This window comes from Neopelma chrysocephalum, unplaced genomic scaffold (assembly GCF_003984885.1).
Source record: "Neopelma chrysocephalum unplaced genomic scaffold, ASM398488v2 Primary Assembly neopelma1_26, whole genome shotgun sequence".
In the NCBI taxonomy this organism is placed as follows: domain Eukaryota; kingdom Metazoa; phylum Chordata; class Aves; order Passeriformes; family Pipridae; genus Neopelma; species Neopelma chrysocephalum.
In genome coordinates this window covers 30,163,741-30,189,032 of record NW_020897695.1, presented here as the reverse complement: position 1 = coordinate 30,189,032, position 25,292 = coordinate 30,163,741, and the positions used below count along the sequence as shown (strand labels likewise).

At 38.2% G+C, this 25,292-nt stretch overlaps 1 protein-coding gene across 6 annotated transcripts in view; it reads right to left on the bottom strand.

The window, feature by feature from the left end:
• Nucleotides 1-25,292, bottom strand: part of KIF13A (kinesin family member 13A) — a 109,004-nt gene that overhangs the window by 24,183 nt on the left and 59,529 nt on the right. For 4 of the 6 annotated variants that reach the window (XM_027676067.1, XM_027676069.1, XM_027676068.1 and 1 more), the window contains exons 10-19: nucleotides 19,832-19,943; nucleotides 19,233-19,445; nucleotides 17,564-17,674; nucleotides 16,279-16,413; nucleotides 15,222-15,352; nucleotides 13,407-13,493; nucleotides 13,134-13,300; nucleotides 6,953-7,163; nucleotides 2,104-2,266; nucleotides 1,325-1,465 (exon numbers count right to left, since the gene is read on the bottom strand). In XM_027676067.1, the coding sequence (XP_027531868.1) occupies nucleotides 1,325-1,465; nucleotides 2,104-2,266; nucleotides 6,953-7,163; nucleotides 13,134-13,300; nucleotides 13,407-13,493; nucleotides 15,222-15,352; nucleotides 16,279-16,413; nucleotides 17,564-17,674; nucleotides 19,233-19,445; nucleotides 19,832-19,943 (1,471 nt within the window). Of the gene's footprint in view, nucleotides 1-1,324; nucleotides 1,466-2,103; nucleotides 2,267-6,952; nucleotides 7,164-10,942; nucleotides 11,066-13,133; nucleotides 13,301-13,406; nucleotides 13,494-15,221; nucleotides 15,353-16,278; nucleotides 16,414-17,563; nucleotides 17,675-19,232; nucleotides 19,446-19,831; nucleotides 19,944-25,292 lie in introns of all 6 variants that reach the window. The other 2 variants (XM_027676065.1, XM_027676066.1) reach the window with 1 other exon arrangement.

Here is a 25,292-nt window from a genome sequence, read left to right as displayed (position 1 = left end):
CATCTTCAGGTTGAAAAGCTCATCGGGCTGCTGGGGACCACTACAAGGGCAAAAGGGAAGGTGCAGGATGATTCCCACTTAAGCCTACAAGTGTTCTTACTACTCCCATAGAGCTGACATCACACCTGCAGAATTTTCTGTGCACATACCCCAAACAGAGCCACAAAGAATTCATGCAGATTCCTAGCACAATATGCACTCCTCAGTGGATTTGTTAGCTCCTTCCCTTCTCATCTTTCATCCTCAACACTTGCATTTGACCTACGTGTTTCTATGTAGCACATAGAACACATGCATTATGGATGACATAGGTCATGGAAAGGATGATCCTGGCTCAGGCAGACATAATGTATTCAAAGGATGTGCTATCAGTTCTTACTAAAGTCAGCAGCAAAATCATCCTTGTCTTCAATGGCACAGATGAAGTGCTTGACCTCCCCTGTGTTATGATTTTAGAGATTCCCACTGTCCCGTCCAAAGCATGTAACAAAGGCACAACAGTTGTTCAAACATATTTGAGATCGATTTTTGATACAAGTAATTTAGGTGCTCCTTATCAGCCACAAGAGAGTAAGATATCCTTCCTATGCACTTCTACCTGGATACTTAGATGATGTCTCCTGGAACACCAAATGTCATGTCTCTTGCCAGTAAACAAGCAAGCTTTTGACAAGTCTCACACTTGTCTGCCAAGGCTAATGTACTACTTAAATTCTCAGGAAACCCCACTTTGGTTTTGATGGAAATACTGATGCAGACTAAGTATCTTCAATTGATTTCTTCACTGCTTTAAGGCTGGAGGTTATACAAATGAAACTAAAGAATATTTCATATTTCAAAATCACATTTTACCCCACTCGTATGTTCTGCACCTTGAGTGCATATAAGCAGTGTATCCTTACTAGCTTTGATACTGACTACAATTTAATAATTTTATTTCTAATGCAGCTTGTTGCTTCCATTCAGAGCTGGTGATCATCTGCATGGCACCAATATTATGCCAGGTAAACGTATGCTCTTAGTGGTATCATGAGTCACTACTTCAGCACAATTATATCTGACCTCAGCACACTTACATCTGAGAACATAAGAGAGATAGGACACAGCTGTGTTTTATTATGCATGGGCATTTTGAATATTTAGTATTAGCCATATTGGTTTTGTATTGGAGTTTTGTTTGTTTACTTGTTTGTTTTTAAAAATAAAACACAGTTCCCTAACATTTCATACAAAAAGTCATTGCACTTGCTCTGTACAACATATTAAAAAGGGTTAAAAGAAAACAAACTTATCTTTGATCCATTTCAGAAAATATATAAAATACCTCAGGAATTTTCTCCTTCCACTCTTGATAGAGTTCTCTCATGTCAATTAATTTGTTCTCTAGTTTCTCAATAGTCCACACTTGAGTACCTTTTCCTTTTCTTCTGACTTGAATAGCAGGCTCGCTTACTATCGCACCTCTCTAAATCAGAAGAAAAAACAATCATTGCAGGAAAGGTGTGCATAAGTAGTTTAACTCTTCACTCAAATTGCATTCCTAAAGTGGAATAAAATACAGAAAATGCAGCTTCTCTCTGCGTGCTAGTCATACTTTCTCTGTCCTCAGACACTGCATGGCCTATACATCTCTGAGGATCCAGATCTCTTTATCCTTCTCAAACAATGACTATTCCCACTGGAACATTAACACAATCAAATCCTCTATGACAAGCATATAGTCCTAATTGCTATTACATTTACAGCAGCACTGTAAAACCCTTATGACACAAAGATTGCAGGAAACTCTAACAAAACCCATTAATTTTTGCAAATGTAACTAAAATGCAGGTTCTGCAGCAACAGAATACAAATGTCTGTTCACAACATGCATGCACATATAGTGATTTTACACTTGAAAAAAGCAAGAGCCATACTTAATGCTATGTTCCCATTTTTACTTAATTATTTACTTTCAATATATTAGTGAGATAGTAGCCCTATTTTGCCTATGCATAATCTAACAAAAGTAACATGTTATCACCTCAAGTTAGATGAATGTTACATATGTCTACATAGTTTAGCCATAAAGCTACATTTTTCAACATTCTTTGTTATTATTACCTTTCTGTTGGCACTGAGGTTTTCAGCAGGGATCTGAAGTGTTACTTGATAATCTGTTAGTTTACTCATTTCTTCTGCTAAGAAGTTTGCTTCTCTCACCAGAGTATTTGCCTTTACTATCTGCTCTCGAAGTTTAGCCAGGCTCTGTCGAAACAATTCATCCCTGTGGTGCAGTAGGTAATATGAAAAATACACAGAAACCTATTTCTATTACTGGAAAGCTGCAAATAAAGGTGCTAACAAAGACTTTTCTGAAACAGGTATAAGAAGAATTGCTTTGTAGCACTGTGTCAGCAAACATGAAACACTGTCAGACAATTTTATTGAGGAAAAGCAGTGATCACGTATTAAAAAAACAAATTACTGTCAAGGCAACTCTAGCACAGTGATGCCCAAATAAAAGGACAGAGTAATATGGGAGCTGTTACAGTGATGATTTGTTTAAAGCCCTGGGGACATTCCTAATTTTCAAGAAATGCAATAATTGCAGCTGTCTTTGTCTTTAATGCGGAGTCCTGTTCCACAGAAACTACCAGTCTCAACACGTAAGACTTCATCTTGATAAAACCTGCTTTTCCTCAGATCATAATGTTGGAACCTGCAATCACTGCAGGCCACAGCTTTACATCACAACTGCAGCTTTGCAGTGCTACAGACCCCCAGACCTCCCTCCACATACTTAAGCCATCTCAAGGGAACATGTTAAAAAATTACAAATAAAAAAAATCTTACATCCTATGTACCCAAAGTATCTTTTAAGTAACAGATGAATGAACACAAGTTAAAGCTTGTGCACTCTGCACAGTTAATAGTCTCTGGACAAATTCCAAAAAGGATTTTTAGGCCTGTCTGAGCAAATCCATTCTAACATAACACCTGGCAAGCCTGCTCTGACACATACTATATACATACACCTGTGTACTAAGATACACTCTCACCTGGGACTCTCATCTTTAATCTACCTTTTAGAAGTATCACGATTATTCTCTGAACAAACGCCCCCATTCATTCTGCCTTTCTTTGTAATCTCAACAGCACTTACTACTATGTCTCATCATCTTCATAAAACTCATAATCAAATTTCAGATATTTCAGTCACCAGCACTCCCCTGTAGAATTTTTTAGCTTTTCTGTGCAAAGTCCTACTGAAATATGGTACATGTTATGCACATACACTTCATTTCTACAAAATACCCTATATTATAGACAAACCTAGTAGGAACAAGTAAACTTCTGGGCCTTACTGTGAATACAGGCAAAGTTTGCCTACTTGTCTTTATTCAAATATGCCTAGATCTTTTGCATGTCTTTATAGTACAAACCACAAACAACTGCTAATATGCCTCTCAGTCACTAACAGAATTCTACTTGAGTGGCTATCTTTCTCCAAAATATCCCAAAGAACAGCCTGGCTAATTCAAATTGCACTGTCCTGGTCTCCTGCTACCATACCAAAGTTGTAAAAAGCCAGCAGCATTAGCAAGCAGCCCTGAATTTTAGTGCCTTCAACATGCTAAAACATGCAATTTTGTCTCTCTGCCCTATCTGGCCTAGGTTTGCAACAGTGGTGGGTTTTCTTGGATAGCTGGATTTTTAGTCAACTTCCTCCATATCTGCTCCCGGTGTTGTATGGAAAATTCCTTTCCCACTGCCTCTTGCTGCTGTTATCCAGGCTATCTAGATAAGCAATTCCAGACCATGCTAGTGACATATTCCACAGACAGCTATAATTTTGGATTCACCCAGAAAATGAAGCTAGAGTCAGGAGTTACTCACTAAAAAGTACTAAATTATGAGAGTGCATTACACCTGCAACCACTGTGAGAGTGCTGCCTAACTTGAGAAAGAGAAGGCAGCTTTGATCTGTAAGTGCTGTAAGAGCCATTGGATCCAGCTACAGCCAGTCCCTTCCTTGATCTGGGACATCATCATCTGGCAAGCTTTTTGGGGAGGCTCCCATACCAATCTTAGCTGGATTCTTGAAAAAGGAATGGTTTAAGACTGTAAAGAGAATTTATGAGTAACTCAACCAATTATTATGGGCAGTTCTCACTACAGTTGTGTTTTTCTGCATACAGCTGTGCCAGAACCCTTCCAGAAACTTACAAAAAAAGAGTCTCAGAGAGGATTTCTTAATTCTTACTACATGAAACATGTGACAAGCTCCATTAGGTATTAACTGGAACAAATATTCATTGAACATGAAATACTGAAAAAATAATTTAAGCCAAACAAGGAAAAAACTTGAGCAAATACTCATTGGACATGAAATCTTGAAACAATCATTTTAGCCAAACAAAGGAAACAACTGACACTCACAAGATATCACTGCAAGTCTCTGGGACTCCTAATGCCAGATACAGAATAAGCTGAACTAAACCTCCAGTACACCACTGCCCCAACAAATTAAATTTGTTCGAAGTTACAAAGGGTTAACTTTTTGCCAACAGGATTTAACACCAGGCCAGGTATCTGTCCTTCCACAGTCAGCAGAAAGCTGGAATAGACTCTGTGCAATGTGTTCCAGCTGATCTGACAGATACAACCACGTGCCTACATCTGATATCTCTCAAATTCATTTTCTTGGCTGATCTGGTAGAGTTCAGCTTCATTTGCAGCAGCAACTGAGCAACAGCTAAAACTGCACTAATCAAATTCTGTGCAATCCAGATTCTTGGCTGTTTCGCACGTTTTTCAAGTCCAGTCTTCCCATTCTTTCCTGGATTTCTTGCCTTCTGGCCAGTTGGCTGGTGAACATCCTCTCAGCAACATGTAACCATGCTTTTACAGCAGGTATCACTCAAAGTTTTTTTTCTGGTTGGTTATTTAAGAAGATTCAATTTTTTTCCCTTTTTTCAGAAGCTCAAACCTCTTCTAGAACTATAAATAGATAAAAAGTATACCTAAGAGGATCTTCTGAAGGACAGGAAACTGATAATTCAGAAAACTGCCTATTCAATGGCAGTGCCACCAAAATGTTATAGACTCCTCACTGATTGCTCCAAAGAGCATTCATTCTTCTAATTTTTACAATGCAGAAAAGTACACACTTCAAGTAGTTCAATAGTTATATAGAGTAAAGCATTCACCCATGAAATCCAGAGGCAAAACTGCTTGTTCAAAGCACAGGTATCCTCCTAAGAAACATCTGACAACTACTGAGAAGTGAAGGCTGGCAGAACACCCAGCCTTGATATCACCCCAGATTCTCTTTTTTTTTAAATGTGATTACATGGTTATGGTGGTTAACTTTAAGCTAACCAATTACCATTTTTTCTTCTCAACTCTCAAGGTCAGGCAAGTTTTTTACTACTTCCTTTTCCCTTCTATTGCATCTTTTTAGAGATGCCTTGCCAGTAAGCCCAGTTCTCATTTCTGCCACTGAAGGGGGTTATCAATGATTTCTTGGCAGCCTTACTGTGCTCAAAGCAATTCTGAATAGCAAGGGCTACAGCTAGTGTGTTTCTCACTCTGTACTCCTTGTGCAGCCCTAAAAGAGCCTCAAAATCCCAACCATGACTCTGCAACATTTCACATTCAGTTCTCATGGGTTCTGTTTTTAGTTCTTACAGGGGCAAACAATTATTTTAATCAATGTTGAATCACTGAACTACTTCTTCCTATACTTGGCATGAAAAACATTCTAGTCATTGCTGGTCAACGGTTAGCTATTTGTTTAGGTTTTTTTCCCCAGGACAAACTGGGAAGAAATTTGCACAAAAACTAAACCAAGATCTGTTTTGTTCTATTTCTAACACACTCAGTTTGAAAGCTGCAACACAATCTTAGCTATCCTTTTTTAGACTCGTCTTATAAATGGATTTGTTTTTTTTAATGCTGGAGCATAAAGCAGAAATAATTACATAGAAAAGAGCACTCAGACTCACTACATATAGAAAAAAATGCTGAGTGAATAAGGAAGTTTCTGTTTTAAAAGAAACAGATGAAAAAGAAATGTATAAGAAACCTGTTAGTACATCTAGGCATTCTTCCTGATGAATTAGCCCCATGACACAGTACTCATTTGTATGCAGAAAACTTAAAACATCTTGTTTGCTGCCCCTTGAACTTCTCTCCATGGAGCTGGCATCCTTCTCTCCTCAATGATACCAAGAACAAGTTTCTCTCAATGTCAAAGCACAAACACTCTGCTCACATCTTCCTAATCCGCATTTTAACTCTCTCTGCAAATCTCATGATGATCTTTCACCAAGGCTGCATTCAGGTGCTGTGCTATTCCTTTGCAAAGAGGCCTGTTCACCTCATGGTGAACTTCCTTTAACTTCTTCAACAGCTCAAACACAGCAATTCTCTTCTAAAGCTGGGCTTATCTTTAGAAACACATACATCCAACATATATGGATGCCCATTTTCTGTATTTTTTAATATTTTTTTAGATTGCAAAATACCGTGCTGTCATTGTATACTTGTAACAAAGAATGTTCCTTACTGGACTCCATAGTCTTAGTTGACAAATTTACATTTCTGCATTATCCTTTCCTTTATTTCAAGAACTAGAACAATAATTACTAAACTAAACATTTCATAAGCACTTTTCTAGTTAAAAAAACCCAAACAAAAAAACCACAACCCCCCCAACCTACAATATTGATTATTTACTGATAACAGTAAAAGCTATATTTTTCTGTGTTTTGTGAGTTAAATCTTGTACACGTTACACATCAGAACTTAGTCCTAAACGAAATGCCAACACTTTGGTGGAAGCAGATCTTGTACTGCACACAAACTCCACAAAAAGTATTATCGGTTTCTGACAGAAGATTCAAGCCTCATCTTTCACCCTTTGTAGTTCTCACTAATTCCTCTGTTTTAACTCCAGTGTTCTCACCTCTCTTCTGTCCAGAGATTCACTTTCTGCTGTGCAGTCTGAGCAGTGTAGGAGAGCCTGTCGCCACCATGCTGGTGCTGCCTTTCCGGGGAGAGCTGCTGCCGCAGCTGCTCTAATTCACGCTCATACATCAGCCGCTGCTCCTCAAGGGCACTCCGCTTCTCTTCCAGGTACTGTTTCTCCAAGATCTGGACCACATTTTGTACTGGGTCTAAAAGAGAAGAGAGGGAAAAAAAGAGGAAAAAATTATCCAGAACTGTGAGAAAATGCCATTTTGGCATTATAGAACACTCATTATTTAGTTGGTAACAGCAATCAACATATTCCAGAGTTTTTGCAAACACAAGATGCTCATTGCCCCTCAAAACAAAAGCCAAAAAAATAAATATTGCATTAAACAGATAAATCCAAACAGGAAATAAAATACACGGCATGCAAAGAGGGTAGAACAATGGTTAAGGACTCTTGCCTATTGCATGTCTCAGTGCTGTGAAGTTATAATATATTCCAGAATCCCAGTAGGAAAAAAAGGAATAGTGGAAAAGGAAATAAATTAATACGAAAACAAAGCAAAACAAAAGGGAAGATGATGTTAACCAGAGAAGGAAACGACTTAAGGAAATAAAAAGCAATTTACTTTCTCCATTTTGGCAGAGAATGAAACATGTTGGAGAGCTGCAGATGGAAACCGAGACAAACGAATTGTCTGACTGGTCACGCATCAGATTGCACTAATATGCTGCACAGCACTGAAGCAGACAAAGTATGTCCTAGAGGGAACTTCTGTGTTTAGCTTTACAAACCACATTTCATCTTAGTATCAACCCAGAACAAATACCCATTTGGCTACTCTATCCTGAAAAATCTGCTTGTGTCAATCAGCTATGGATAAATCTGAAGTGCACTGAAATTAAAGAAATATTACTCCGTCTCTTCCTGGATTTAGGTCCAGTGCCAGACTGTGCCTCTGCATGAGCCATTTAATGGCATAAGCTCCTATATACTACAGGTATTTATATCTGCTTCATATCTGAAAACTCAAATACAGCAAAAAAGTAGTTCACAAGATAGCTGAGTGACAGCAGACCACCTAAACAGTCTGCTGATTCTGTACACCACAGAGGAAGGGAGAGGAGTTCCAAAGATGGAGTGGTGGATTATTAGGGGAAGCAATACTGCAGCTCTATGACATACCAGGATTTTCAAATGCAAAAAACTTCAGCTTTAAAATAATTGTTTGTGATTCCTCTTCCATTTCATCAACATATAAACCAAAAAACCAACCAAACAAAACCCAACCAACCAAACAAAAAGAGCTGCTGTGATTTAGTTATGAATCATCTTGCCTTTGCTTCTTGCAAATACTTCTGCAAGTTGCTACTGTGGTTCTATCCTTATCCATGGAAAAAATTACTGGCTTCACACAAGGGTGTAATAAAATAACACCACAAAGGTAGTTATAATGCACAAAGTTAAAAATCAGTCAATATAAATAGCAGCCAAATAGCAAACTAGTGATGCATAAAAGAGTCTTAAAATAACCAGAAATATTACTTTTTAGTACATGACATTCTCAGAAAGAAGTTAGCTATTATTAGCTTTTAGACAGTGCAACAAAAAAACCCTGACTGAACCAAGTTCTAATATTCTAGGCTACAAATCAAGGTATAAATGTTGACCTGCATCATTGTTATCCTCATAACTCCTCCAGATAATACCAGAATTACCTTCACATGCATAATCCCCAAGCCAGTTTTAGTTATGTGTAAGAATGTTTGAGAAATCAGGTATTACGCAGATGATAGCGAAGAGACATGGAAGAAATTAAAAGCCCTCTATTGTGTTTGCAAACACAGGAAATGAATCTAAGGCTGACTCATTAAGATGACACTTTCCTAAACTGCTCAAAGAACAGCTATGAGTTCAAGGAGCAGATTTCCTTAATAAAAGATATCCTTTCAGCCACTTAGATTTACAGGATCACAACCAACACAGGATCAAAGAACACCAGGGAAAATATTAGGAACAAGATGCAAGAACTTAGTCTAAAACTTCCCAATTTCAACATAATTCTTTACTGCTTGGGGTAGAGAGGGGGGTGGGAAAGGTGAGTTATGCTTGTATTGTAACGCAAAAGGTAAATTCACACTTCTGGAAAACTCTTTCATTTAACTTTTGAAAGAGTTTACACAGAAAACCCTAAGCCTGTCACAGGAAAAAAGCAAAATATCATGTGAACTATAATCTACCTCAGTAGACATGAAGAAATAAATAGACAAGTTTTTCACAGTTCAGAAGAACTACAGTAGTGTTTAAAATAAACACCACGTTCCACAATTTTGGATTCTTCATGCAAAGTCAAATAAATTTAGGAAGATTCTACCCAGTGCTGGCCAAATACACAGCAAATTCCATAGAGTGTTAAAAGTCCCAAGTCTCAATCCTTTACATATTTATGTGACAAGAGTTCAATCACCCTGAAAAAAATATCCATATGCAGGTAATCCTCTGCAAAATCGTAGAATACTAACATTGAACATAAGGATGCTTTTTTCTTTATAAGATGAACAGCATCTATTATCTTGCTACAATGTCACTTAATTCACATCTGGAATCTGTTAATCCAGCAACAACGGTGCTGAATAAATTCCTTAAGATTTCATGTAAGTGTATTTTTCTAAGCAAGCTAGAAGAGGGTTATGACATAGGTTGCTTTGCTAAGTTTCATCAAAATCCTCTCCCTGAGCTGTGATAGTTTTGTTTCCTTAAATGAGAAGCGGCCTAACCTAATCACATTGTTTACTTAACCACTGCACAGTATACAAGAATAAAGTAAACTGCTTTGATGCATTCTGTGTTTGACCAGCATCACAAATTAGCAGTACAAAGCTGATCTGACAGAATCCCACAAAGAAAGTCAACATGCTGAAGGAAGCAAAGAATCTGGGTGTTTTCTTTACAGCAGTTTTCAAAGTTACACATTTTCCTCAGAGGTTCTTTGGAGTCGGATGGAGACTGTGACACTGTTGTACTAGTTACGTGCCATAAAAACAAATGTGTTTGCATCTTGGAGAAGCCAGGCTATTTATTTAAAGAGGATTACAATTCTCAAACAAATCAAGGGGAGGAAAAAAAAATAACAAAACAAAGGAAACCAAACCCTCTTGCTTTGGGCTATATCTATACATGCCTATAAAATAATTACCTAATCAAATTTTTAAAATACCTTTTTATTCCCCCCTTAGGGTTTCTCCAGAGAATATGGATAATAGAATTAACTGTCTTCAGTCGTTCAGTTATTTGTTCTTCCTTACCCACATTTATTTTTCATTTTAAGGAAGAATAAATAAATGGAACTGTAACAAAGCTGCTTTACTTCTTACACAACAAACTGGAAGCCTGTCAGGAAAAAAGGTGTTTTAGTTATACCACTGAAAGAACCAGAACCTAGCAGCACCATCTACCTTCAAATCAAAAGGCTGTGATCCTCACAGTCACTTGTTTTGTCAGGGTTTTATTCAATTTAGTTAAGCAACATTCAATTTAGTTAAGCAACATCTACGTAGGAGTGAGCAGAAGAAGCAGAATAATTGGGATATGACACCTCTGAAACTGCGCAACATGTATAACTGCAAACATTTGCTGTGCATTAGGGAGGAAAGAGCTTAAAGGGAACAGCAAAGTCTGTGCTGTTATTGACCAAGATGCAGAAGGCAACCAACCAAGACAAAAACTGGCCTGGACCACAGTCAGAAAAGCCTACTGAACTAAAATAAAAAGACACTTGGAATATTGTGAAGAATTATTTGAATCAGCTAGATAACAGCACATGAAAACCAAAAAATGTGACTCCCTGTTCAAAGAACACTGACTCATTGTAGACTGCTACAGTTCAGTCAAACCCCTGGTTAGTGGCAAGCAGATCAAGCATAAATTAATGCTTTCAGACTTCTCCAGCAGCCTCATGCATGAGCCACTTGAGTTCAAAACCTTTGTCCCAGTTTTGGCACAGATATGGGATGGTTTGAGGCCTTAACACAGGCAAGAGAATCTTCACGAGGGATGACAACACTGATGACCACCAGGATGGCAGATTCATCTGAAATTCGTCTCCTGGTACAAGTGAACCATAATGAGAATATTTCTGTTATCAAACAGCAATTTCACATCAATTTAAGTGACCTGACCCTGTAACTCACTCACACACTCCCATTAAAAATAAAACTGTAAAAGCTCTGCAAAAAATTGCTACAACATTGAGCATACAAAACCAACATGCTGTACTCAACAGCAAAACAGACAAACCTAAAGAATAAGAGGACATCAAGAAAAAAGTAAACCACAGCAAGCAATGGAAATACTGTGAAGATATGAAGGAGAACAGAAAGCAACGAATCACCATCTACTGTGTCTTTTTGGTCAGTGACATACGAACTATGACCTGCCTTCTGGAAATCATGAAAAAAAAATATTGTTTTATATGTACACCATACCATTATTTTATTTATACTATATTTTATTGTCTTGTCCCAAAAAAGCATCACAATTTGTTTTAACAAAGATGAAATGAAATACTGAGAGTGATCAAGCATTGAAAACCATGCTAGCTGACATTTGACTATTGGTTTGTTATCATTTCACTGTTTTTCTACTAAGGTTAAAATGGTGTCAGCAATATTTGATTAAAAGGAAGCATGAAACTAACTGAGCCATATCTAGCGCAACCTTGTCTGCAGTAACTTTCAGAACCAAGAGCTTAGAAAGACTTGGATGAAGATTTGACAGTGTAGTGGGTTTCTGTGGCTGGGTTTTGGTAGTAGGGGGTGGGCTACAGGGGTGGCTTCTGTTAGAAGCTTCCCCTGTCTTGTGGAGCCAATGCCAGCCGGCTCCAGGACGGACTTCTTGCCACTGGCCAAGGCCAAGCCAATAAGGAGTGATAGTAACGCCTCTGTGATAACATATTTAAGAACAGAAGGTTGTGGCGCAGATAAAAAATTCCAGCCAGGGAAGAGTGGAGTGAGAACACGGGAATAACATAGACATAACATAGACACCAAGGTCAGTGCAGAAGGAGGGGGAGGAGGTGCTCCAGATGCTGGAGCTGAGGCCCCTGCAGCCCATGGTGCAGACCATGGTGGAGCAGCTGTGCCCCTGCAGCCCATGGAGGACCATCGGGATGCAGAGACCCACCTGCAGCCCATGGAGGAGCCCATGCTGGAGCAGGTGGATGCATGAAGAAGGCTGTGACCCCATGGGAGGCCCAAGATGGAGTAGAGTCCTGCCAGAGACCTGCAGTGCGTGGAGATGGAAGCCCACACTGGAGCAGGTTTTTCCTGGGTAGGACTTGTGGCCCCTGTGGGGGGAACAGCTCATTCGTGAAGGACTGCACCCCATGGAGGAGTGACCCACGGGAGAGCAGTTTGTGAAGAACTCTTGCCTGTGGGATAGACTTATGTTGGAGAGGTCCATCAAGGACTGTCTCCCGTGGGAGGGACCCCACGGGAGCAGGGGAAGGACTCCTATCTCTGAGCAGTGGCAGAAACAACAACTGACCGCAACTCCCATTCCCTGTCCCCCCGCACTGCTGGGGAGGAGGAGGTAGAGTCTGGAAGGAAGGAGGGGTGGGGGGAAGGTGTTTTTAAGATTATCTTACTTCTCACTCTTTTGCTCAGACCCTGTTTGTAATAAATTCAATTAATATCCCCCCTTCAAGTCTGTTTTGCCTATGATGGTGATCAGTAAGTGACCTCCCCCAGCTCTTATCTCAACTCATGAATCCTTCACTGTTTTTTTCTCTTCTCTGTCCAGTTGCAGAGGGGAGTGAGAAAGTGGTTTTAGTGGGTACCTGGCATCCAGCCAGAGTCAACCCACTACAGACAGAAATAGGATTACAAGAAAACTGCACTATAAAGGAGAGCAGAGGTACAGACAGAATTGTGTGTAAGGGCACAAACCAACTGCTAATTTGTGTATGTATTTATACCTAGGTGCAAACATTCTTTCACATATACATATTTATATATTTTTAATTTATATATATATATGCATACATCTAACATGGTTTCTGCAAAATATCTTAGCCTGAAAATGTTCTAAAGGCCCCTGGAACAAGTGTACTGCTTGTATGACCCTGTGCTGAATTTGTTAGGCAATCCAAAGGAACGTTTTTATCTCGCCTTACCATTACTATTTAGTGTCTTCATAATAACTTCCATTTGTGCAAACTCATAGTTGTAGTCAGGTTCTGAAGAAGCTTCGCTAGCTGCATCTAGATCATGCTCTCCCAATGAAGTTTCTTTCTCAAGGTCTTTCAGCCAATCTCGACGTTTCCTCTTTGGTAAATTGATTCTGTGTAAAAATGGAAATTCAGTTTATAAACAAGATTATGTGGAACAGAAAAGGAAAAAAAATTGGCTGAATGCAAAGTGCCTGGAATATAAATATCAACTATTACCTAAAAAAGTGGTTGTTTCCCCATAATATTCTATCTCCATGCCATAACTGAGTGACAGAACATACCAGTGCACCATTTACACAGGATCTGAAAGAAGAAAATACAATTTCAGTGAAATCTTAAAAATAAAAGATTGAAGAGCTACTCTTTCTCCCATCTGCCAACAGTCACTTGTATCATATGATGCTCAAATCTGCCAAGTTCTCATTAAAGGGTCACTGGGAAAGTTACTGCTCTGACTTCTACTGTCAGAATTAGCACCTTTCCCCTCTCCTTTGGCTGGTACCACTCTTCAGTAAACATACAGACAAGTTTGCTTTTGTTTGCCAAATTTTCTTTAAATGCCCATTTCTCAAAGTGGGTCACTGCCTGTTTCTTATAAACAATCTGTAAACTTAAATGCATGCAAATCCTACTGACAAAGCTCTCCAAGATACAACTTAGTTAACACAAAATTGTAAAACATGCTGTTAACATATTTGGCATTCAAGCATAAGAAAAGATTCTTAGATCCAAGTTTTATTCTTTCAACAAATGGAGTCTCTATTATTAACAATGGTCTATTTTTGTGAACATCTGGTATACTGCTGTATTTCTTTGTAGGTTTCTTTGTATTTAAGTTTCAATCACAAAATGGGAAAAACTGAACTTTTGCATACATGACTCACAAAGCAGAGCATTTTATTTGAAAGGAAAAAAATCTTCTGTAAAATGAAAAAAGCCTTTTCAAATGCAGTGTTCTCATTTCAGCTGTCTCTCTCATGTAAATCAACACAAACATGCAAGCATTTAATTTTAAACCTGATTTTTTTTAACTTCTTTTCAATGAAATTCTGATAAGTAAATTTCTGTTGACACTAGTATGTTAAGAACAGCTACTTAATCATGGAAGATCAGGCGTGACTAAAAGAAAATATGTATTTTCCATGAACATGTGCCTATGTTCTTGCCAGTCAAAATGACTGATTTCCAGTACAGTAACTCTATCACCATAGGTCTGAATCCCATCTGTTGAAATTTTGTACTGTAGGCTGCAGGAAAAAAAAATGCATTTGACTAAAGGCAGAATGAAAGAGATTGGATTTTTAAGGTGTCTCTCAAACTTTAGTTTCTCATTCTGATACTAATCTGTACACTATTTAGATATTCAAATTTCATACAAGCAGCATGACTATTAACTAAGACAAAGGTACTGCTTATCACATGCCATTGGAGCTGAAGTGACAAAGACATTTACAATTCCACTCAAGAAGCCACAGAACCCCTGGAATGAAAAACAGTTAAAATATAGACGTAGAAACAAAAGGTGAAATGTGAATTGACACTGCATATTAACTAGACACAACAGTAATTAAGGAGTTAGAAAAGAATTCAGATCTCTAAAACACGTCTTTCTCACAAAATACTGAACTTTACAGCAGGAACTACTTACGAGGTAGAGTTTATTCTCCCCCATCAAGACAGCCTGCTATCCCATCACACAGGCTGGGATAGCCAGCAGTATCCCAGTGATACAGACAAGCAGTGGCCCCTCACCCCTACCAAATACCTGCTTGTGATGGCTTACTCTGAGCCAAACCACTGATAGCCTGTTATGCTGCAGAGTGGGTGGGGGTGTGTGTACATGTGTGGGGATATCTTAGTTCTAATCACTGAATTTCACTTCTAAGTATCTGTTTAAGTCAACTATATTGAAGCTACTCATTGATCAGAATGTAAGATACTTCTGTCTATGTAAAATAAAAATGCGCCAAAGTTACCTTCTGGCAAAGAACAGCAAACATGTCAATGAAAAGTGCTGCTGATCTTCCTTACCTTGCATTTTCTTTTGGTGTGAGTGTAACTTCTCCATCTAAAGCAATATCAATCTCACAGTGTTCTGGTTGGATTCCTATACCAAAGAGCTGTATATCCTGAGAGGTATCTGCACCAACTCTTGTGTGATCCTAGAAAACAAACTGCTACTAAGAGACAAGCAAAATACCACTGTTGATATAACTAAGAAAATATTAGCTAAAGCACTGAGACTGCACAGTCTGCATGCTTTCCTTTGCTAAGCACTTCTGTAGAGCAAAAGAGGTGCCACAGCAGATCTGAAGACTGTAACAGTCACATACAAATTGTTGTTATGCTCTGCACCTCATACAGTTTTAGATAAAGCAAAATAAAGCAGTTGACATACAAACTGAAATACTACCTCCGTCACTAAAGCAGAAAAGAAGCTATGAAAATATGAAAATATGTCTTTCATATATTATTGACAGGAAGCTCTCATTTCCTTACAAACTTATTTGGTTTGTATTTCATACTACTTCACTCTGACATGAGACTATGCTAAACACAATGGTATGAGAGCTAGTAATACCAGGAAAATACATTTCTGTAAATTTTTAACAGTGCTTTTTTAACCCCCTTTCTCATAAGCTTTCTGTCATTGAAGACCTCATTACTCTTCCTGAGTACTGATTACTACTAAATATCACCTCCTTACGATAAATTCATCAAATATTTAAAGCAATCCTCAACTCCCTAACAAAAAGAAGCATCTAACATGAGGCTTGTGTTTCAAGTTCAGCCTAGAAGGCAATTCTGTGCACATCCTGTCTGGAAAAACTAGAATTGATCTCAACACTGGCACACACTGAGCACTTCTACCACTGTTGGCAATCAGGAAATCAACTAGGAAAACCAGCAAAGCTGAACTGCAAAGGGAGAACAAAAGCCTAAACAGTAGGAGGAGGCCTATCCTGTTTTGCTGCAACTACTCTTAAAAATCTACATACACTCCAAGTAACAAATTGAGCCAGAATTTCAAAACAAGTGTCCTTTCATTCTGTGTTAGCATCCTTACCTTTTCTTTTCACATCCTTACCTTTAAATAGTAAACCAAAAGCTCATTGAGCGCAGGGTCCGCATTCAGGTTTACCAGATAACACTTGTCATCCCCAACCTTGATACCTGAAGACTCAAGGGAAATTCCCATGCTCTCTAGCTGCCTTTGCCTCTCCTGCAAACACAAAAATAGGTTAATCTTCCCTGCTGCAGTATGTAGAGGCAAGTACAGAGCAACTGAAGCTGAAGATACACAGAATGCATTCTCAGCATGTGCATTGCTGCCAGACACTGTTTAAGTACCACAAGGTCAACAGAATTTATTTTTACACACTAACCATAAAAAGTTATATCTACTTCTCAATCACCTGCTTCCCCAAAGTGGAACTTATTTATCTAAGCAGTCCTATTAAATTTATTAGCCTTACCCAAGCAGCTCTGTTATTAGAGCTACTTGTACATAACACAGTGTGGCCATGAGTCTCTATGTTAGTAAAAAATGAGTCTCAGTTCCAATTAGTTCAAAGATAATCATAGTCATAAATAATTTAGAAAATAGTATGCCACAGTTCAGGCTTGTTCTTTTGCAGTTTTATTATTCATTCAGCTAAAGCATCTACCTGATCATACCACATCTGCCTTTTGTTTTGCTACAGTTTGTTTGACTGGTTGGGTTTAGTTTTTCCCCTTGTCCTTTTTCATTTTTAAAAACTTTTTTAACAGTGTTTGCACCAAAAATGTTCTTCTGGAACATTAGGACTAGAAAAGAAAACCAAAAATGCTTATTCTACAAGCTATAGATGGTGGAAATTATGGAAAAGTACACTGGAATCCAGAAGTCTTATTTTAAGTACAATAGTAACAATAAACAAACACTAGTAACTACATGTACATACTTTGTTCTCCAGTTAAAAAATCACTAAAAGCAAAAGCAACAAATATGACCCGCAGTTCTGATCCATTTGTAATCCTTCACTTTCTTAGTCACTTCAAGGGAAACACATCCAAGATCCCACTGTGGTCTTAATAAATAAATAAGCTGCTCAAATATATTTTGATGCTTTACTCTAAAATCAAATATTAGCTCTTATCAATGATATCATGACACAGCTAGATTTATTCTAATGAAATTTAGACTTAAAATACTTCAATAAACAAACAAACCAATCTGCCCCCTTGAAACAAGGGGAAAAGACAAAAATTCAGAAGAACTTTATATAGTTGGTGGGGAAAACAGCTAATAAACAGACAACTAAAGCTCATGAAATTCAGCTGACTTGCACTGTATCATTATCTGGCTTTCCTCCTCGAAATTTCTGAAATACCTGTGCAATTTCTTCTGTTTTCCTTAGTTTTTCTTCCCAGGTGACTGTTAGCTCTTTTATTAGTTTTTCAGACTCTTCCAATTTTTCCTTCAGTTCTGGTGCCTTCATGGCCTAAAAGATAGAAATTAGCTAAAACCCTCAGCTATTCTTCCCAATGCTTGCACAAAAAAACCGAAGACATCAACATAACATCAAATGCAATAAGTATAGATTTCTACTCTATTCCCAGGTTTTTCATAGTATAAGATGTAGAAATAGGTCACTTGCAAAGGAAGAGGACAGAAACAACTGCAATGGGTCCAGATCTGAAATAGCTATAGATCAACATAGCTCCAGAGGCTAATGGAATGAAAAAAAATCCCTGTGCCTGGCCACTCATACTTCAGTGTCTGTATATGTGAGTATTTAAAAACTTTTAAGTCCTAGCTATCTGAAGTTCAACTGCAAAGTCTTTCTTCCAACTGTAGCTTCAAATACAAATTCCTCCTGACATTTAGCCTTCCATTCTATCTCGGTTTTGTAAGTGCTCCTAGAGTTGCATTAAAGCTTTCAGACTGACCCTGTTGATTACCTTCAAAGGAAGGCATGCTCTGGAGCTAACACAGGCTTCTCATTTCACAACAGGAAACAGAAGCAAAGGGCTTGAATACATCCAGTGCCAAGTAACAATTCAACAGGCTGGCCTATAACTCTATATAACTGTTTTTAACAGAAGGTAGATGAGAAAACACTTAAAAAAATAATTAGTAAGACTTTGGACACCTTCCTACTGATTGTGTTCAGCTGCCAACATAATTAACAACATGCTACAATAATATTTTCTGATGTAAAATAAGGAAATAGAACAGTTTTTTATTTACAAATAAAGCAATCGGCTCCTTTTTCTCATAGCAGATTTTCCCATTTCAGTCTGTAAGGAACTGTTCATATGAGGAACACTGCTCCTTAGAAGAACATGAAGCTTAAACACCACACAAATTTACCTTCAACCACACTCCTGTTCTTTTTCCACCAGTATTTTGTGTCCTGCCTGAACAGATCAAAAATATTTTCCTACCTGTTAAGTGTCTAATTTGTCCAAATATCACCAGGTAAACTATCCTGCCCGAATACTTTACTCTTCAATTAGAAGTATAAATCTAAGATAAGCATCAATCACACAGTGTTAAATATCAAGGCAGTGAAGTAAACTGTTGATGGTTTTCAGTGTTGCACTTATGACAATTTTTAATAGATTTTCACAAATGTCAGAGAGATATGTCCCATATATTTTGTGGCCCAATACCAGATTTATGCCTTTTCACACTTTTCCATTTGGCATCATATATAGTCCACCAATGCAAAAAAAAAATCTCTTAATAAGTCTACACAATGAAGTTGTACACTAGCCCTTCTCTGTGCTGCATCAATTATTGTTTGACCTGAAGTTCTTCAAGAACTGCCTGGTCTGACAAGGGTCACCATGAGTACAATGCTGTCCTCATTTAAAAGTTATTAAAAGTAAGCACAAATTATGTTGGATTGAGGAAACAAGCATAATTATTTAAAAAAAAAAGAAAAAAGAATGGCTGCAAGACTTTCTCTCATTTCATAAGAAAACTAGTCTTCCAAACAGAATTTGACATTTGCTTGGGGAACTCAGTTTATGTTGTACTGTGAATAACATTACCTCAGCTTGTGAAAGCTGTTCTTTCAGTTTTTCAACTTCTTCACGTAATTCTCTGATGACCCTAGCATTTGGATCTTCATTCACCACAGCGTGATTAACTATCCTTTTGGCTCTGTCTGCATATCTCAGAGTTGAAAGTGTTTCTTCATAGTTGTCTGCTGCTGGACTAATTGTGGCTATCATGGCAGTTTGGCTGTTTCCTCCCAAGTTATCCTGTAGTGCAGCCACAGAAAGTTTGAGGGTTAAAAATGGTTCTGATACTATACAATGTCTTTACAAAGAGACTTAAAATACTTAAAGCTTACTATTTAGGCACCAAAAAGTACTCTGAGTATAAATTAATTAGTATGTTCCAAAAACATTCCCAGCCACCTCTACCACCTTTGATTCCATTACAACCGAAAATAGTCAAATAAGATTTTACACAGAATTAACATAAGATACATGTAGCAGTCCATATTACATTGAATAACTTATGGCTAGGAGAGTTCCTTCACTCAAAGGATGAGAAGTCCGTGTACACAGGGGTATACTACAATGCTCCTACAAACTAGTAAGCTGACATCTTGTGAACATGGTGAACGGAAAATATAAATTACCTTGAGAAGCCAAGTGAGTACAGAGTCTCTGTAAGGCACAAACTTATTTTTCCCCTTCCCTGCTGCTTGGTCAGCAAGTGATGATATAACCAAGCCCAGTGTTGAAAGTGATCTATAAATGCAAAACAGCAGAACAGGTTTAACACATATTCCAAATGTAGATTTACTAAAACACAGAAAAAGGGATTGCTCTGCAGAACTTCACATCCAATTATAAAATATCATAGAATAATTTAAGTTGCAAATGACTACAAGAGATCAGCCAGCTTGTTGCCCTGCTCCAAACAAGGCAATGTATTTCATTAAAGTTACATATTTGGAAGAAAAAAATGGTATCTATGGTGTTTCATCTCATTTGGTACCAAGACCATGTTCCAGAAAGACTGAGACTACGTTGAAATATTTAAATAGTTTGAAAAGTGTAAGACAGACTGTTTCAGTACATGGAGGACCACTGCCTTTGCTTAGACACCTACCTTTTCTCAGCGGATAAAAATCTTTCTGCTTTGGACACTATCTCATGACACTCCTACAAGTCAGCGCTGGAAGCACAAGAACTTCTGTCTCTGGGAACAATGTTTTAAGAACACTGACTCAAATGGAGACTAAAACTGAAGAATTCTCTAGCCAAAAAGAGGCATCCTCAAAACAAATCCAGCTATGGCCCAGGATAACTAGTCTGCCCTGGTGAACCAGTGACCAGCCAGCTGTCACACAACAATAGAAGGCTGCTCATCAGAAAAGACTGATTAGGAGGTCCCTTGACAGATGGGTTGGCTTATAATTAAAGTAGAGCCTCACTGTCTTCTTGTGGGAGAAACAGACCAAACAATCTCCCAGATACAAAAGTGCTGCACAAGTGTAAAAGACAAAAGCCCCAAATTGCTTAGCAGAAAGCTACATACCAAATAACACTTTAGAACTGTAAAAAAAATAGCTAACTTGTTCATTTTGGTACATATACAACTTCTACCAACAGGGGTAACTATATTAGTAATCTGTGCAAAGCAGATGTGTGTTATATTATCCAATTCTTATACAATCCTGTGTAAATTTTAAGTGACATCAGGGCTCCTGGGGTGAGTATGTTTAAGATAATGAGCTGGTTGAGAAGCCTGAGAACATTAAACAGACGCCCAAAGGGTTTTAAAACAGACATTGCTGAAGCCCAAGAGTATACTGGTCTGTCATACTCATGCTCAAATATCTGGCTACTCTCTATAAACTACCAAAGAAAACTTCATCAGCATCGCAATTAGATAGTCAAATAAATCTTTAATTGTATTGTTCCACTACATCCACTTGCATTTTCTTTTCAAAAAGGCAGTACTATTTTAGTTAATAGGCAGCATTTGCATATTTTTTATAACAGAGCCATAGTGCTGCTTGAAACTGCCAATGGTTCAGAAATAACATTTATAAAATGACAAAAATGTTGCAGAAGAATATTTCAAGGAACATATCCAAGGCTAAGGTAAGAAAAACCATTACATGTGTCACTGAAGATGTCCCTAATTGCATATAAAGATAGCACAGACCTGAGAGGATAATTAAAAGAAAAAGAAATTTAAGGGGAGGCTAGGTAATCTGATCTCCTAAGAGAGCACTCTATTCGGTAGATTTGTCTATAGGATAACTTTCCAACTCATCTCTGAGAAATTCACGAAAAGAAAATGACAAATAGTTTTAGTTTTGTGACCTAAAGAAAAGCCTAATAACCTCTGAAAGTTTGTGGGGAAAAGATAGGAAAAGGAGAATTAGCTCGTCTCCAGTCTCTTCTCTCCACAGAGATGACAGCTTGCTAAACATGCGAGAGCAAACAGTAGGTTTGCAAACATAGATGCTCCATGCTGCTCTGTAGCAACCTCATCTAGCAAAACTATCATACTCCCAATGGAGTCCACCTCCAAGGGGCATAAATTAAAAAACTACTCTGGACTGTTTTCCTCTGATTCCTCTTTCCCTCTTTGCATAAGGGAAATGTGAAAACCAAAGCCAAACTCTGAGGGTGGGGGAAGAAATGGACTGTCAGAAGTCAGAAGAGAAATAGGAAGAACAGGGATTTCAAAAGGACCTATGACTGAAAACTATTTCACAGCAGGGCTGCAATACCAATTTGAGTTACGGGCACTGCATTTTAATGAACAGGAAATTATCAGCTACAGTTTTATTAACATGGATTAAAAAACATTAAAATATTACTCCTCCTTATAAATCGTGATTTTATGTTAAGACTAACTGTTAACATCCGCAATAAAAGCCAAATTGGAATCATTTATGCACTCTGCTTGAGATTTCAAAATACAAAGCTGTTTAAAGACTTTAAGGAAAGCAGCAAAAAGAAATGGCTGCCCAACAAAATAATTACAGGACTCATAGGCTGCTTTGCTTCATGCTAAATGATGCATCAGAGATCTGTCATTACTTTGATGCTATCTCACGCTACTTATATATAATGAATCAACCAGAAGGCCTAAGCCCACAGTGCACAGCAGACTGAGACAGTTCAGAAGCAGCAGAGTGGACTTGTATGGTGCAAGATTACAGAAAAGTGCCATTTCTACACACTGTTCTCCTTGTCCCTATGCTTCAGGCATGACCAGGCTGCCCTTGCTAGCAGGCAGTGGGAAGCTTGCACACTCCCACCACAGGCCTGAGTCAGCAGCATTCAAAGGGAAGCGGTGCTTCCTCACTGCAGGGGAACATCTCTGTCCCTAAATGACACTCGTTCAAACTACTTTTGTACAATTTACAACCGAATTCTTCAATGAGCAGAATCCACTTTTCTATTTGTTAACTCTGAATACAAAAAAACCTCCCTCAAAGCAGCTTGGAGCCAGACCTGTCCCAGCCCATTCCTTGCCCCTGCCTACATTTAACATCTTCCTTTTGCATTCTCAAGTTAAAATGGCAACAGCTATGATTTTACTAATCAGAGTTAAAACTGCAGACTGCTCAGAGAAAGTATTTTTTTGTAGCCACTAACTGACAGCTTGTTTATTCTGCTTCCTCCTACTACTATGTTCTAGAAATTCTTTGACTACACCACAAAGAGTTGTTAAGCACCTCGTTTTCTATGCTGGGTATGGGAACCAGCACATCTGCAGAGGAACATGCACATCCAGCTTTTCTATGAGGTATGGCAAGTCTCCCAAAAACCTCCTTCACTAAGTCAATTCTGTGTCATCTCTGAGAAAAAAACAGAAGTAATCGCCGTTACAACTTTATGAAAATGTTGACACAAAATGACACATCTCTGTTGTTTCACAGAACATGCTGAGCTGGAAAGGACTCACAAGGATCATTGAATCCAACCCTTGACCCGCACAGGACCATGCCCAAGAGTCACACCATGTGCCTGAAACTAACACTTCTTGAATTCTGTTAGGCTTGGTGCTGGGACCACTTCCCTGGGGAGCCTGTTCCAGTGCCCAATCACCCCATGGGTGAAGAACCTTTTTCTAATATCCAGCCTAAATCTCCCCTGACACAATTTCAGGCCATTCCCTTGGGTCCTGTCACTGGTCACCACAGAGAAGAGATCAGTGTCTGCCCCTCCTCCGCCCCTCACAAGGAAGTTGTAACTGCAATGAGGTCTCCCCTCAGTCTCCTCTTCTCCAGGCTGAACAGACCAAGTGCCCTCAGCCATTCCTCATACAGCTTCCCCCCAAGGCCCTTCACCTTCTTCATTGCCAGTAAGTGGGAGAGCAATCCATCACCCCTGCTCTGCAACATGCTGTCCCCAAGATAGGAAAGAGTATTTTCAACAGGAGAAGCTGTGGGACCAAGGTGGCATCTACCACAGCTCTAGCCAGTTTTCATCAGAAACAAACGGCACAGACACTTGCAGAGATTGGTGAAATGTTGCACTATGCAATTTTGGTACACACAGTTGAGTGTAAATTTTCCCTGCTTTGTAAATAAACAGGGACATTATTTCCACATTCTTCTTAAAGACAACAAAACACAGCACAAACAGCAAATTTACTTGCCAGCAGCTCCATTTTGATCTCATTAAACATAACACATGCTACCAATACATGTTACTGGTTTTTTTATAAAAGAAAAATAATAAGAAAAGAGGTTGACATAGTAGGGTATATGGTTTAAGTATATAGTATCACTCCAGAAAAGATTATTATCTTTCCCTAATAAGTAAGGGGCATCACACCCCAAAGAAGATCGCACACAATGTTTTCTGAAGAACTAGTCTGATAAAACATGTCCATCAATTCTGAGGCTTAAAAAGTCATTCATTAAAGCCTGAACAGCAAAAATCTAACAAAAGACACCAAGCACAGCACAAGGAATTTTCTTTCACCTATCAGTTCCAAAAGGTATTTCATAGAGAATGCTTAAATGGACTAAGTAATAGCATATAAGCTATTATATTCTTGTAGCATATAAGAATTTAATTGAATAGAAAATGTAGAGCTGTCCAGTTTTTTTTTCTAAAATATTTTCTTTTCTATAAAGGTTCGGTGCTTTTATTTGAAGTCCTGTAATGTCAAAGGGGTTCAGCATGGGCAAAACAAGCCTTCCCAGCTGCATTGATACCATACAAGTTTAACACTGAATAAACATCCTAATAGGAAAAAAACCGCTGAAAGTCTTTCTGTTTCTATAGCTACACTTGCAATTTGTTAATAGCTGTTGGGAGGGTTGGCATTTGAACTCTTTCACAAGACTTAGAAAGAAACACTTAATTTCATCTTTGTTTATGCAAAATACAAATAGAATTTCTAGTAAAACCAATCTGAATTTAACTAGTAACCGGGGGGGGGTAAGGTTACAATATTTGCCATTAGGCAAACAGAGCCACATAATTTTGTTTCACTGGGACTACACCAGTTGTGGCTACCACTATGATGCATTAAATGCAAAGCAGATGAGAAATTAAGCTAGGAAGAGCAAACATGTTCAAACTCAACAAGAGGTAAATTTAAATCATTGTAAGTATGAATGCTGTTCACGCAACTTTGTGCCGTCATTGTTAACTTAAATACCAAAATATTTTGTAACATTTTAAAATTAAATTGAAAAAGCAGTAGCTTTTAATGCAACAGTTAGACTCTTTCTTTCCCAGAAGATTAGTATATTTAAGACAGCAGTAATAGTGTCCTAAATTCTTGCTTTTGGACAAAAACACAGTAATTACGGTTAAAAAAATCCTTTGAAACTTGTCATTGCTTGAGCAAAAATGCCCAAGGCAATCCTAAACCAACACAGTTTCATTCTGATCCGACTTTCTTAAACTGTACATTATTACACCCTTATATATTTTAATTCATGTTGGAACAAAGCCATTCAACGCTGCAACTTTGCATTCTTCCTTGAGCACATGATGAGACAAACACATGAGCCTGGGGACAGGGTGTATAAATGAGTCACAAAAGGTATATGCTTAATTAAAGAGCACTGCTGTCACTTTTTCCAGATAAAATTCATATAGCCCTTGTCT